General features: G+C 50.0%; 2 protein-coding genes across 5 annotated transcripts; both read left to right on the forward strand.

Moving 5' to 3' along the window:
* The first annotated feature begins 96 nt into the window (after positions 1-96).
* S100a13 (S100 calcium binding protein A13) lies at positions 97-8,571 on the forward strand. The gene is made up of 3 exons (XM_052731349.1): positions 97-383; positions 1,230-1,422; positions 8,271-8,571. The coding sequence occupies exons 2-3, from the start codon at positions 1,270-1,272 to the stop codon at positions 8,412-8,414; spliced, it is 297 nt and encodes a 98-aa protein (XP_052587309.1). The 5' UTR covers positions 97-383; positions 1,230-1,269; the 3' UTR covers positions 8,415-8,571.
* A 92-nt stretch (positions 8,572-8,663) lies between these two features.
* S100a14 (S100 calcium binding protein A14) lies at positions 8,664-13,345 on the forward strand. 4 transcript variants are annotated; one of them, XM_052731348.1, is made up of 5 exons: positions 8,664-11,030; positions 11,282-11,341; positions 11,652-11,768; positions 12,264-12,410; positions 12,623-13,345. In XM_052731348.1, exons 3-5 carry the CDS (start codon positions 11,739-11,741, stop codon positions 12,758-12,760), a joined length of 315 nt encoding a protein of 104 aa, XP_052587308.1. In that variant the 5' UTR covers positions 8,664-11,030; positions 11,282-11,341; positions 11,652-11,738; the 3' UTR covers positions 12,761-13,345. The 4 variants fall into 4 exon arrangements, with proteins under 4 accessions (XP_052587308.1, XP_052587306.1, XP_052587307.1 ...); XM_052731346.1 differs by having other exon boundaries at positions 8,664-11,341; XM_052731347.1 differs by having other exon boundaries at positions 11,282-11,768.

Consider the following 13,345-nt stretch of genomic DNA (forward strand, 5'->3'; position numbering starts at 1 on the left):
AGTGCCCTTGGCTGTGGGGTCTTTTGCAGGGTCTCTGGTTTCTCAGACGAGGCTTACAGTGCTGAATTCCCCAAGCGTTTTTTTTTTTTTTTTTTTTTTAATTTTGCCAAACAGCAGTAGCAGCCCCTCTGACAGACTTCTGACTAGCCATCATAACTGGGAGGGATGGGACCCTATGGTCCCTCCTCAACAGGCTCTGTCCGAGTCGCGTGGTGCAACATTGGGATGGCTAGTGACAGCAGGGGCGGTCCCCTCTTTTCCGAATCAGCGGAGGCGGAAACTTGACACTTCGGAACTGGGAGTGGCTGTCTTCTTCCCTGGTGCTTAAAAACTTCAGCCTTGAGGCTTCAGCTCAGCTTACTGCATCCCATCTCCCTTCCCGGGTGAGTTGCTCTCTCTGACTCTGCAGAGAGCCTGGCCAAGACCTTTTCTTTATCAGCTCCCAGGTTCCTCCTTCCAAGTGGGTTCAGGCAGAGATTCAGGAAGTGGCTTCAGGAAAGCAGGCAAAGGTCCTTGCAGGAGTATGTGGGTGGGTGGACAGAAATGAGGGGGATGAGTAGGCATGTTTCTTCCCTTCCTGGAGCCCCGAGGGCACTGGGTGTCCATGCCAAACACTTTGTGGGCTGTGGGCTTGAGGAGTTTGAAGAGTCCCTTTCTGGACCTTGTCAATCATAGAGTGGAGAACGTTGGTGGGGTCTCGTGCTGAGCACTCTTGGACCCCCTCAGAAGAGGTAGGGTATGGGGCAGAGAAGATGGATCTGGCCCGATTGAGCCAGACCTGACCTCAGTTGGGCCTTTGCCAACACTAGGCTTCTCTACTATGAACAGTAGCCAGTCTGTGGGAGGGTGGAGACTCTGCTCTCAACATAAATAAGCACTGGAGACAAATAACTTCCTGACCCTAAGACAGGGAGAGACAACAAGAAAGGGTCATTAGAACAGAGACCCTACAGGTGATGTTAGCACACTCAGAAGACTCCAAAGAAAAGCCCTCAAAGATAGAGTGGTTGCCACACGGAGAGACGCTACAGAGGCATCCCTAAGACAGACACTTAAAAAGGACACTCAGACATGGGAGTCGGGGAAAAATTCTTTCTGGAAGTGAACCTAAACTGAAATACTGTTGCCTGTTCTGGACCCTTTCATCTTTCCAACACTGACCCTTTCAGGCAGCCACCTTACCCATTCTTGGATCCCTAACTCTCGTGGTCTCTTTCTTCCCCTGCCAGGTCACTCTGTGAAGACCTCGGCTCCTACTTTGGGGTACTAATGGCAGCCGAGCCGCTGACCGAACTGGAGGCAGCCATCGAGACCGTGGTCACCACGTTCTTCACCTTTGCAGGCCTGGAAGGACGGAAAGGCAGCCTGAGCATCAATGAGTTTAAGGAACTGGTCACCCAGCAGTTGCCTCATTTGCTAAAGGTTGGTGGAGGTCTCTGGGATTGAGACTGGCCTGTGTGTGCCGGGTGATGACACCGAGTGGATGATGTGACAGGAACAAATGTGAGTGACTGCAGGTGTGCTGGGTTTCCCTGTCTGAAGGGTGTGTGTGTGGGGGGGTGTGTGTGTTCGTGTAAAAACTAGATGAGCGAAGATGCTGTGTTGGTGCAAATGGGAATGTGTCAAACAAGGTTGTTGAGTACTTGAGTCTGCCTGGGTCTCTCTAGTCTCATTTTCTCAACATATTACTGGACCCAGAGGTGGATTCCCAGAGATTTACAGACGGTAAGAACTAGAAGGAGGCTTAGCAAAAATAAAACCACACCCAGGCCTGGTGCTGCCTGCCTGTACATATGTAATCTCAGCACTCAGGAGGCTGAGGCAGAAGGATCAGGAATTTGAAACCAGTTTAGGGAGACCCTTTCTCAACAAACAACACATAAAGTCATAGTGAGCTATATTCTCAGGGTACCCGGGTCTATGAGGAGCTTCCACGATTAGTTCCCACCACCCATGAGCAGTTCCCATTCCCTCAATAAGGTGGCTCATTCTACAGAAGTGATTGGGGGTTCTAATTTGTTGACTCTGAGTTTGTACGCTATTCTAGTCTGTTAACAGTTTCTTTTAATCCTTTATGAAAATTCACAGCCACATAAGAGTGTGTGACTGTGGCTGGGCGTGGTGGCTCATGCCTTTAGTTCCAGCACTGGGGAGGCAGAGGCGGGCGGATCTCTTGAGTTTGAGGCCAGCCTGGTCTACAGAGTGAGATCCAGGACAGCCAGGGAGACACAGAAACTGTAACCAAAACAAAACAAAGTAAAACAAAATCAATTCCTTACTCTCTTCTAAAGATCTATCGTGCACCTCAGTGTTCCGTTCTACAGTCCATCCTTCAATAGCCATCTCATATTCGATTCAACTGTATGTTCTTCATTAGCCAAAAAATGTGCCAATCCTCCAGCTCCTGGAGCTTTCAGAACCTCCTGTAGTCTCCCTTTGTCTGATCACCCTCTGTTGTTCCACTTCTTATTTTTGTGTTATTTTTTTTAACAGATTTATTATTTTGTGTGCATATGCAGCACATGTGTTCTGGTGTCTGCAGAGGTCAGAAAAGGGCGTCAGGTCCCCTGGGACTGGAATTGCAGTGAGTGCCAGGATTAAAGGAACACACCACCATTTGAAGCCATTTATGGGGTTCCCCCCCCCCCCCTTTTTTGGTTTTTCGAGACAGAGTTTCTTTGTGTAGCCCTGGCTGTCCTGGAGCTTGTTCTGTAGCCCAGGCTGGTTTCAGACTCACAGAGATCCACCTACCTCTTCCTCCCAAGTGCTGGGATTAAAGGCGTGCACTACCAGCCCAGGTTCCTCCTCCTCCTCTTCTTCTTTGTTCATTTGTGTGGTTTTAAAAAAAAGATGTATTTAATTTTTCATTTTATGTAGAGGATTGCCCACATGCAGGTCTGTGCACCATTTTCTGCGTAGCGCCCACAGAGGCCAGAGGATGGCTTTGGATCCCCTGGAACTGGAGTTACAGATGGTTGCTAGCCGCCATGTGGGTGCTGGGAACAAAAACCTGTGTTCTTTACAAGAGCAGCAGGTGCTCTTAACTGGTGAGCCATCCCTCCAGCTCCCTTTTTTTGTGTTTTTGAGACAGGGTAAAAAGTTTGTATAGTTCAAGATAGGCTTGCAGTCATTGCAGCCCTCCCGTTTGGGCCTCGTCGGCGTCAGTTTGGGTCCAGTTCTGAGCGTCTCGACTGCTCTGTTTTCGTTTCCTCCCATCAACATCATCTCCTCGTGCCTCTTCTTCTTTAGTTCGTGTTCTAAGACACGCCGTTGTAACCACGCTTGCAAACCCCTTCATCCTGTCTCTCTGTCGTGGTCAGTCAGGACCCCCGCACACCTACATTTCTGCCTAACCCCACCACCTGCGTCTGTCTGCACTTGGAGAGCTGAATCTACCCAGAGGATCATGCACAGCCAGGTTGACTTGTTTCTCTAAATCTATAACCACAAACTCCAGAGGAACCCTCGGCAGCGTCGAGCACTTCTGTATTTCCTTGTGAATGGTCGGGACACAACCTTTTCCTTCCTCAGATTCCAAAACCTCCTTCCACAGTCTCCCTGTCCCCGAGGAATTGACTCACTTCGAAAATAAGCAATCTCGAAGGTTCTCTGTGCTCCCTCATCCCCAGAGCGTCTCCTGGGTCAGCATCTACTGTGCCTTCCTTCGGGGCCTCACACGTGATCTGTCCGTGCTTCTAAGGCCAGCTCTCTGCTGGTGTCCTGCAGTGCATCCCCTCTCACCTACTTAGAATACTTGCTCCTGCAGTGATTCCCTTTTCCCTCTGCACCGTCACATTTCCCTTCTTCTGGATCGTTTGTAGTAGATTACCATGTGCTGGAATTCATAACAAAATCGGCTTAGAATTCGATTACCGGGCCCTTTCTTTTCTTTTCACCTCCCAGTTCAAAATGCTTTTTATCTCTTAAGAGCCAGAATCCGGGTGGTGGTGGCACCTTTAATCCAGGACTCCAGTCCCCCAAAACAAAAACCTTCCTGGTGACAATAGCAGTGCTCTTTCCACTTTGCCCAAACATGCCTCTGAATAGACCTGTGAGAACTTTAACATGGAGGTGCCCCACCCCCACCCCAAACCCATAGGAAAGGGGTACCAAATCCAAACAGGCACATGTGGCACTACAGTGGTCTAAGTGTTTATTTATGGAAGCCCCCCAATTCTCCTCAAAACCACTCTGTTACGAGGTGGACACTAAGACTGCTTTCCCTCCCTTACAGGTTGAGGACACGGAGGTCCAGAATTGTTAAGTAACTCGTCCAAAGCCCCGGTGTTTAGAATAGGCCCTGGACTGACCGGAAAAGAGGCCTGTGTTTCCTCGCCTACACTGTAGTCTATGCGATTTATTTAAGGGGGTGTTTCAGAAGGACTAACTGGACCCTTCCAAAGGAAAGTGGCTTGAGATGCCCCACATTTTGGGCTATTATTTTGCAAAGGAAAGCTCCAGAGTACGGGAACAGAATCTACCGTGACTCTGCGGCACAGAAAGGGCCAAGGAAGGCAGTTCAAAGGCTCCTAGCCCACTCAGCCACGCAGCATCCAGCGGTCACGTCAGCTGGAGGTGACTAGGGCCTGGGGTTAGCAGATTGCCTAGGAACTCATTATCACTCATCGTCAGTGGTCCTGTGTCGTTCAGCCCGCCCGAGGTGGTGGCTGGTTCATGCAGGTCCCCTGGCTCCAGGCGCGCCCCTGGGATCTTCCGGTGGATCTGGCTGGATGCCTAGTGGGGCCTCCTGAAGATCCCGGCGTTTTTTCCCTTGAGGCACCAGCTCTGGGCCAAACTTCATTGCCTGGGGCTAGGAAGCCCAGTCATCTGGGTGGGACAGCTGGTTCTGGTTGTTCTCTTTCAACCCAGCCGGGTTTACCACTAGCTCCCTAGACCCCCACCCCCACTTCCACAATGACACAGGCAGATCTCTGTGAGTTCGAGGCCAGCCTGGTCTACAGAGTAAGTTCCAGGACAGCCAGGGCTGTTACACAGTGAAACCTTGTCTTGAAAAACAAACAAACAAACAAACAAACAAACAAAAAAAGAGCTAGAATTGTCTTAGATCTTCAATAGGCTCAACACTCAAGCCTTAATGAATCTTCTCGGTAGTTTTAACATCTTTGAGGAAAGTAAACTTAGTCTGCCCAGGGTAGCCCATCATAGGGCCACTTTCCCTGGGTACACAGAGACTCCTTGCTCTTCTGTACTGTGTCACTTTGTGGGGTGTAATGAGTATTTTCATCCCACTTGCCAGCTCCCAAATAATGACATGGAGATTTCTTATTAATTATAAAAGCTTGGCCATTAGCTTTCACTGGTCCCACTAGCTTTTACAACTTAAATTAACCCATTTATATTAATCTATGTTCTGCTACTTGATGTTACCTCTTCCATCTTGCACCTCCTGTTTTCCCCCTCCATGTCTGGCTTCTCTATGGCCAGTTCCGGTCAGCTAGTCACTGGCTCTGCTCCCTGATTCAAGGTATAACTTTATTGGGCAGTCTTGGGAGTGCCAGGGGGCAATCAAAATATCCCACAATAGTGGGGTTCATGCTTACATTTCCTGCAGAAAGTCAGGCAGGTCTTAGAAAGTTCAAGATGTTCTTGGGAGTGCCATCAACACTGAAGCTTTTGCTTATTTATTTTTTAATACTTATTGTTTTTATTTGATGTGTCTGGGTGTTTTGCCTGTGTGCATGTCTCCGCACCATGTGTTGGTGGGGGCTGGAAGAGGACATCAGATCCCCTGGAACTAGAGTTACAGATTGTTGTTAGCAGTCATATGGGTGTTAAGGATTGAACCCAGATCCCCCGGAAGAGCAGCCAGTGCTCTTAACCTCGGAGCCATCTCTCCAATCTCCTGGTTAACATTCTTATAACTAAAAGCTATTTTAAAAAATTCTTTGTTAGACATGGTCTTATTATGTATCCCAGGCTGGCCTCAAACTTGCTACATAGCTAAGAATCATCTTGAATTCCTGATCCTCCTGCCTCCACCTCCCAAGTGCTGGAATTACAAGCACGTACTACTATGCTATGTTTACCTATTAATAATAGTTTTGTGTGTATGGTATTAGAGATTGAAACCAGGGCCTCATGCATGTTAGGTAAACTCCCAAGGGCTGAGCTATATCCTTAGTTGCCCCACCCCCCTTGTTTTTGAAACAGACTCTCATTAAACAGCCCAGGAAGGCTTTGAACTCATGATCCTCCAGACTTAGTCTGCTGGGCAGCTGAGACTACTGTCCTGCACCACCAGGCCTGGCTCATTTCTAGGGTTTTTGTTGTTGTTGTTGTTGTTGTTGTTGTTGTTTGTTTGTTTTTGTTTTTTTTTGTGGTGGGGGCAGGTGCAGGCAGGGGAGAAAGACACAGAGCAGTAGCTAAAGAATTGAAGCCCTGATTTAGAAAATCTGGGTTTGAGCTGGAGCAATGGCTTAATGGTTTAGAGAGAAGACCAGGCTTCTGTTCCATTGCCAGCATGACGGCTCGTCACTGTCCATTCTCCAGTTCCAGGGGGTCCACACTCTCTTTTGGCCTCAGCAAGTACCAGGCACATACATAGTACAAAATGCACATACATATAAGATAAAATAAAAGAGAAAAAGCTCTCTGTGAGTTTGAGGCCAGAGAGAGAGAGAGAGAGAGAGAGAGAGAGAGAGAGAGAGAGAGAGAGAGGTCGGTCTCGAGAGCAACCTGGACTCAAACAGGTTTTAGCTGTTCAACTGTGCTTGGTGCCAGTACCTGGCCTTTCTGGGGTTTAAGTTTCTCATCTGCTAGGCAGACTCATCATGCCTTTCTTGTTGGACTGGTGGTGGACTTCAGCCTGTACTTATTGAAGATTTGCTCTGTCTTTTCCTGTCTTAGCGAACAAACTTCAGCTGCGTACTTGACATTGAAAGTGTAGTGTTGGACAAGGTAGACCAGGCCCTTGTGCCACAGAAGCTGTCATTCCAGTGGACTATGAGGCTCAAATGAAATAAAACATAGTGTAATACCACAGTGCCTGGAGTCAGAGACGTAGCGGGTTGCCCTCCTACATTTCCCTTGACTGGTAGTGGAGGAAGTGTGGCTGTACAGTGAGTGAGCTTAAGACTCTGCTAAACTCAGGCTGGAGAGATGGCTCAGAGGTTAAGAGCATTGACTGTTCTTCTAGAGGTCCTGAGTTCAATTCCCAGCAACGACATGGTGGTTCACAACCATCTATGATGAGATCCGATGCCCTCTTCTGGCCTGCAGGCAAATATACAGACATTATTATGTATATGTATACAGACATTATTATGTGTATACATAGTAAAAAAAAAGACTCTGCTAAACTCAGTGGGTAAGCCTGATGACCTTGGTTCTATCTCCAGGTCCCACATAAAGGTGGTGTGCCCCTCCCCTGTATCATACACATGCATAATAAATCTTTTGGGAAAAAAAGACTCTGCTAAAAAAACAAAACAAAACAAAAAACCAAACCAAAACCAAAAACCCTCTATGGATTTGCTTCATGTCATCTAGAGATTTGTTTGGCAGATCTTTGCCTTTGTCCAGATGTTGACCCAAATGTTGAGCGTGGGGCTGGAGAGATGGCTCAGTGGTTATGTACACTACTCTTACAAAGGACCCAGGCTCAGTTCCCATATGGTGGCTCAAATCCATCTGTTACTTCTGTTTAGACAGCATCCTTATGTTGGTTTGAAAGAAAATGGCCCTCAAAGGGAGTGGCACTATTAGGAGGTGTGGCCTTGTTGGCATAGGTATGGTCTTATTGGAGGAAGTGTGTCACTGTGGAGGTGAGCTTTGAGGGTTCATATATGCTCAAGCCACACCTAGTGAGACAGTCTTCTGATCAAGGTATAGCCAGCACCATGTCTGCCTGCATGCTGTCATACTCCCCGCCATGATGATAATGGACTAAACCTATAAACTGTAAGCTGCCACCTCAATTAAATGTTTTCCTTTATAAGAGTTGCTGTGGTCGTGGTGTCTCTTCACAACATTAGAAACCCTAACGAAGACAATCCTCTTCTGACTTCTGTGGGCACCAGGCATGTATGTGGTACACATACATACCACATGTTGGCAAAATGCTCATACATATAAAATAAAATGGATGAATCTAAAAACCCTTGGATATGGGACCTCAGGCAGTGCAGTTCTGGGTCCGTAGCCTCATCCTTTGGGCAGGTGTTGACATTGTCTGAGGGAAGCACCTGATGGTTCTTCCCTCTCTCCCTGCTCCAAGAGCCCTAGTTCCTAATCCTTTTACATCTTCTTAGGATGTAGGCTCTCTAGATGAGAAGATGAAGAGCTTGGATGTGAACCAAGACTCGGAGCTGAAGTTCAATGAGTACTGGAGACTGATTGGGGAACTGGCAAAGGAAATCAGGAAGGAGAAAGCCTTGGAGATCCGGAAGAAGTAAAGCCTGCATGTCAGGATGAAGGAAATAAGGAAGGAGAAAGCCTTGGAGATCCAGAAGAAGTAAAGCATGCGTGTCGGGATTGGGGCCCAGCAGAGTCAGCTGGGCAGGGCCAGGCAGAACCCCACTCCCCCTAATAAAGCTTCCTTCTTAAAACACAGATGCTTATTTTTATATTCTACCAGATTTCTTTTTGTGAGACCAGGGAATGGGAAAGCCCTATCTTTACCTGAGGTGAAAACATGAAAATTGTAGGCACTTTGAAGGCAAGGAATGTGATTCTTCTTCAGCTCTCCTGAAGCATCTAGCATCCTACCTACTATATGATTTCTTCATCCCTCTGGTGTTCAGGACAGAACTCAGGTCCTTGAGCATGTGTGACATAGCAATAGGTCTTGCATTAAGCAGGTGCTCAATAAACACATAGTTGATGAGTGAAAAATATGGAGACGTGGGGGCTGGAGAGGCTCAGTGGTTAAGAGCACTGGCTGTTCTTCCAAAGGACCTGGGTTCAAGTCCCAGCACCCACATGGCAGCTCACAACTGTCTATAGTTCAGGTCCAAGGGATCTGAGACCCCAACACAGACATACAGGCCGGCAAAACACCAATGTACATAAAATAAAAATAAATAAATCATTTTAAAAGGAAGAAAGAAAAATGCAGAGATTTGAGGCAGGCAGCTCCTGAGGCTCAGCTCCATGGCTCCAGCTTCCGGTTTTCCCCATATAACTCCTGGAGTTTGTTCCTGGGCTGGTCAGGATAATGAACACCTGTTAAACATTTTACCCATATTGCCCTCGTTAACTGTCACAGCTGTTAAGGTTAATTAATCCAATTTTTTTTTTTTTTTTGGTTTTTCGAGACAGGGTTTCTCTGTGTAGCTTTGCGCCTTTCCTGGAACTCGCTTTGGAGACCAGGCTGGCCTCGAACTCACAGAGATCCGCCTGGCTCTGCCTCCCGAGTGCTGGGATTAAAGGCGTGCGCCACCACCGCCCGGCCAATTAATCCAATTTTTACAGTGTTGAGGATTAACCTAAGATCTTGCACGTGTTAGGCAATTGGAAGGAATCACACCCCCAGGCCTCTTTTAGCTTTTTTCTTTCTTTTTGTGTTGTTATTATTTTAATGATTTGCTTATTTTTATTTTATGTGCATTGGTGTTTTGCCTGCATGTGTGTCTGTGTGAGGGTGTCAGATCTTGGAGTTACAGACAGTTGTGAGCTGCCATGTGGGGCCTCTGGAAGAGCAGTCAGTGCTCCTAACTGCTGAGCCATCTCTCCAGCCCCCTTGGGATTGTTTTGAGATAGAGTCTTGCTCTCTTCAGCAATCTTCCTTCCTCAGCTTCACAGGCGCTGGGATAACAGGTGCACTACCACGCCTGGCTTTGAGGAAACATTTTTAGGGAGGCTAGGTTGCAAAGACAAGAATCACTAGTGCTGGACTGGAGAAGTGCTGCTCAATTATGATAGGGAGAGGGAGCTGTGGTAGTATGGAGTGCTTAGGGACAGAGTTGTCCCCACCCTGCATTCTCTGACTTGAGGGACGAGTGGTTTGCACAACTCACCACTAGAGAGAGTAGGGGTGTGGCAATGATGTAAGCCTCTTGGGTTCTCACTGCTGTAACTGTGGGTGTCCACGTGGGGCAGCTAGTCAACCAGAGGAAAATTAGCAGAGACAAATTCCCCATCACATACCAGGAGAGGGACCTCAGAGGGATCACTGGGCTCTCAGTGGGAACCCAGGCTGAGGGACTCTGAGAAGCCCTCTGATGGCAAGACCCTTGTAGTGTCTCCAGACTGAAGCCCTTCAGAGGAGCTTTCCAAAGGAGACTGTTGTGGTAGAGTCCCCGATTGAGACCACAAATACAGGGGACCTCCAGCAGGTGACACAGGGAAGACCATCTGCATATCTGCTCTTGATTTCAGAGTTAGGAAGGGAATTTTGAGTCTAGGCCCATGTAATCCTTCTACTGACCCCTCAGCCCTTCCACTGTGGTCTGTCCTTCCCATGACTTTAGGGGCCCAGCCAGGTCCTAGGTCCTGGGCAGGTGAGGAGGGCTAGTTGGATTGGTCACAGTCCCAGGAAGTATAGTTTAGGCTTCCCCTGGGGTTTCTGGGTAGTAGATTGGAGTTCTGATGTTTGACATGCTGTTCAGGGAAGGGGTAGGATTTGGAGGGAGGGGGAGAGGAGGTGGCAGCCCAACCAGTTTGAAGAGGTTGTTCCCTGCCAGGGAACTCCTTTGAGCCTTGCACATGTGTGCCCTGGGCGGCTGCAGGGCGCTGGCAGGGCGTCAGGTGAAGGCTCAGTGCGGTCGGTTCCCAGTACCAGGGTGCACTGCTCTGGCCCTTCCTTTCAACCTTTTCATCTCTATGCCATCAGGACTGGGAAAGGCTTGGCTCTGGGTTTCAGCAGGCCTGAGTATTACTAGCCAAATTCGCTCTGGTTGGGAGGGAGAGGGGAGAAGAGTGAGTGAGCATCCGTCCAAGCACAGAGACCCTGGGGATCTCTTTCAAGCTCCTCGTCCCACAAATTCACCTTGATCAGCCCTTGCTTCTCCTTCCGTGCAGACTCCCTCTGCTCCCTGCCTCACAGCTGCTACGGGTTCCTACCCTCCCGGGTATGGCTCCTTCTGCACCCCTTGCCTTCCTTCTCCCCTCTCCCTGGGACTCTGTAAGGTGATCTTGTGCCAGGGGTATCCCATACCCAGCCCTCCATGGCTTCCTCCTCATGGTAGGGGTGGGAACTGACTCTAGCGCTGTAGAGGGTGGGGCTCACAAAGCTGGCTCCCAGCCCGGGAGGCTGCAATAGCTGGGGTGGCTGAGGGATAAGGCCCTGGCCCTGCCCCTGGCTTCCCCTCCCTTCCCCCAGGTATAAGAGCTGAACTCAGGTGAGCTGGCTCCTCCATCCTGTCTCTGCAGCTGCCAGCAGGTAAGAAAGTCCAGCGCCTTCCGCCTGGAAGGGCTGTCGCTCTTCAGGGAGTACCCCATGCCTCTCTTGCCCAAGTCTCACAGGGGTGGCTGGAGGAGGTGGGCAGAAGGAGGCCCAGGGGGATACCCTCTGAGTGGGTTGGCCTGGGGGCTGTGGCCTTAGCTCCTGGAGTTTGGGCAGGGACTGGATCTGTGTGGAGTAGACTCCAACCGCTGAGGTGAAGGTGTATGTTGGGTGGAGCCAAACGCGGCCATGAGAAAAAAAGAATGAAGAGCTCTCCCCTCACCTCAGGCCTCCCCCTCTTTTCCAGGCAGATCATGAGCCATCAGCTCCTGTGGGGCAGGCTATAGGACAGACGACAAAACTAACTCACGGAAGGACCAGTGTACCAGGCACCATGGGACAGTGTCGGTCAGCCAACGCTGAGGTGGGCCCATTCATCTGGCCAGTCTTTCTGTTCTTACACTCTTCTTGTTAGGAGGGTTCATGCCCCTACTGACTTCTGCTGCTTTCCTAGGCCTTGCCCTGTAGACACTGCCAGCAAGCCCCCAATCTCCTCCCTTTTGCTTACCCAGGATGATGCAAATGGAGTTCTTCTGGAAATAGGATGTCTGGGCACATGCTGGGGCCTGCCCTGCCTGGGAGCTGGGGTTGTGGGGCTTGCCTAATCTGTGGCTTAGGGCAGAGGCCACTGAGTCCTGGAGCCTGGGCTAGGGGAGAGGGAAGTGGGGCAGGATTCTGGGCTCTGGATTGTCTTCTAGCTGCTTTCTTATATTTTTGGTTGTGAGCCTAGCCTTTAACGGCTGAGCTATCCCTCCAGCCCTCTAGCTGCTTTCTAGCCTGTTGATTTTCCAAGGCTCCTGGGAAGGGTTTTGTAGGGTGGGTGGGCCCTCCTGATGTGGGTTGTGTCTCCTGTCTTCAGGATGCCCAAGAATTCAGCGATGTAGAGAGGGCCATTGAGACCCTCATCAAGAACTTCCATCAGTACTCTGTGGAGGGTGGAAAGGAGACACTGACCCCGGCTGAACTACGAGACCTGGTTACCCAGCAGCTGCCACACCTCATGCCGGTACTGAGGGAGTGGACCCCACCCCACCCAGACCCCTGACTCCCCAGACTAGTGCTCCAAGACCCCACCCACACTGGCACTGGTAACCCCGTGCCTTTCCCTCTTGCCAACGCCTGGTAGGCTCCTGCCCTCCTACCCGCCCCAGGCCAGGGTGGGGCAGGAAGATCTGGAGGTACTGTCTTGCTGAGTTGTGGTGTCTTTCCTGTCCTCAGAGCAACTGTGGGCTAGAAGAGAAAATTGCCAACCTGGGCAACTGCAATGACACGAAACTGGAGTTTGGAAGCTTCTGGGAGCTGATTGGAGAAGCAGCCAAGAGTGTGAAGATGGACAGCCCTGTTGCTCGGAGCTGAGGACCTCTTCTTGGAACTGGTTGGGGGTGTTGGGGGTAGGGGATTTTCGAGGTCCTGAGCCTGGAAATAAAATGTTTCTCTACCCCCACCACCCCATTCCCCAGCCTGCACCTCTCCTCATCTCTGTAAGGACAGCCTTCCCTGTGGGCTCTGTGCACTCATCTAGGGTGCTCTGTGGAGCTCCTGGGTCCAGAAGTCCTCATCCCAGGGGAGCTCAGGGGGTGGGGTGGGGCTGGAGAGGATATGCAGGGATCCTGGCGGGGTAAGGGCCAAGCCCTTGGTAGTAGGGGAAGGGCAGAAAGGAACTGGGCTATGGGAAGTGATCTGAAGAATGGGGCTGGGAAGCTGGCTGGATACTTGGTCCTGAAAAGGGTGTCTGAGAACCTATCCCTTCTAATCCTGTCCGACCTCAACTGTAGCTGTCAGCCTTGTGCCATCCTTGCTGCTTCCAGCTCTGCCCCATCCTCCTTCCAGGGTCTGTCTCTGAGTAGGAGCAGGGCAAAACAGGAGCAGAGTTGCAAAAGAGGCTGAGGAGGGCATGACTTCAGAGGTTTGGGGTGAGAGGACCAGCTAGGTGCTTGGGCA

This window comes from Peromyscus californicus, unplaced genomic scaffold, assembly GCF_007827085.1.
Source record: "Peromyscus californicus insignis strain IS unplaced genomic scaffold, ASM782708v3 Scaffold_9__1_contigs__length_137607984, whole genome shotgun sequence".
Taxonomy (NCBI): domain Eukaryota; kingdom Metazoa; phylum Chordata; class Mammalia; order Rodentia; family Cricetidae; genus Peromyscus; species Peromyscus californicus.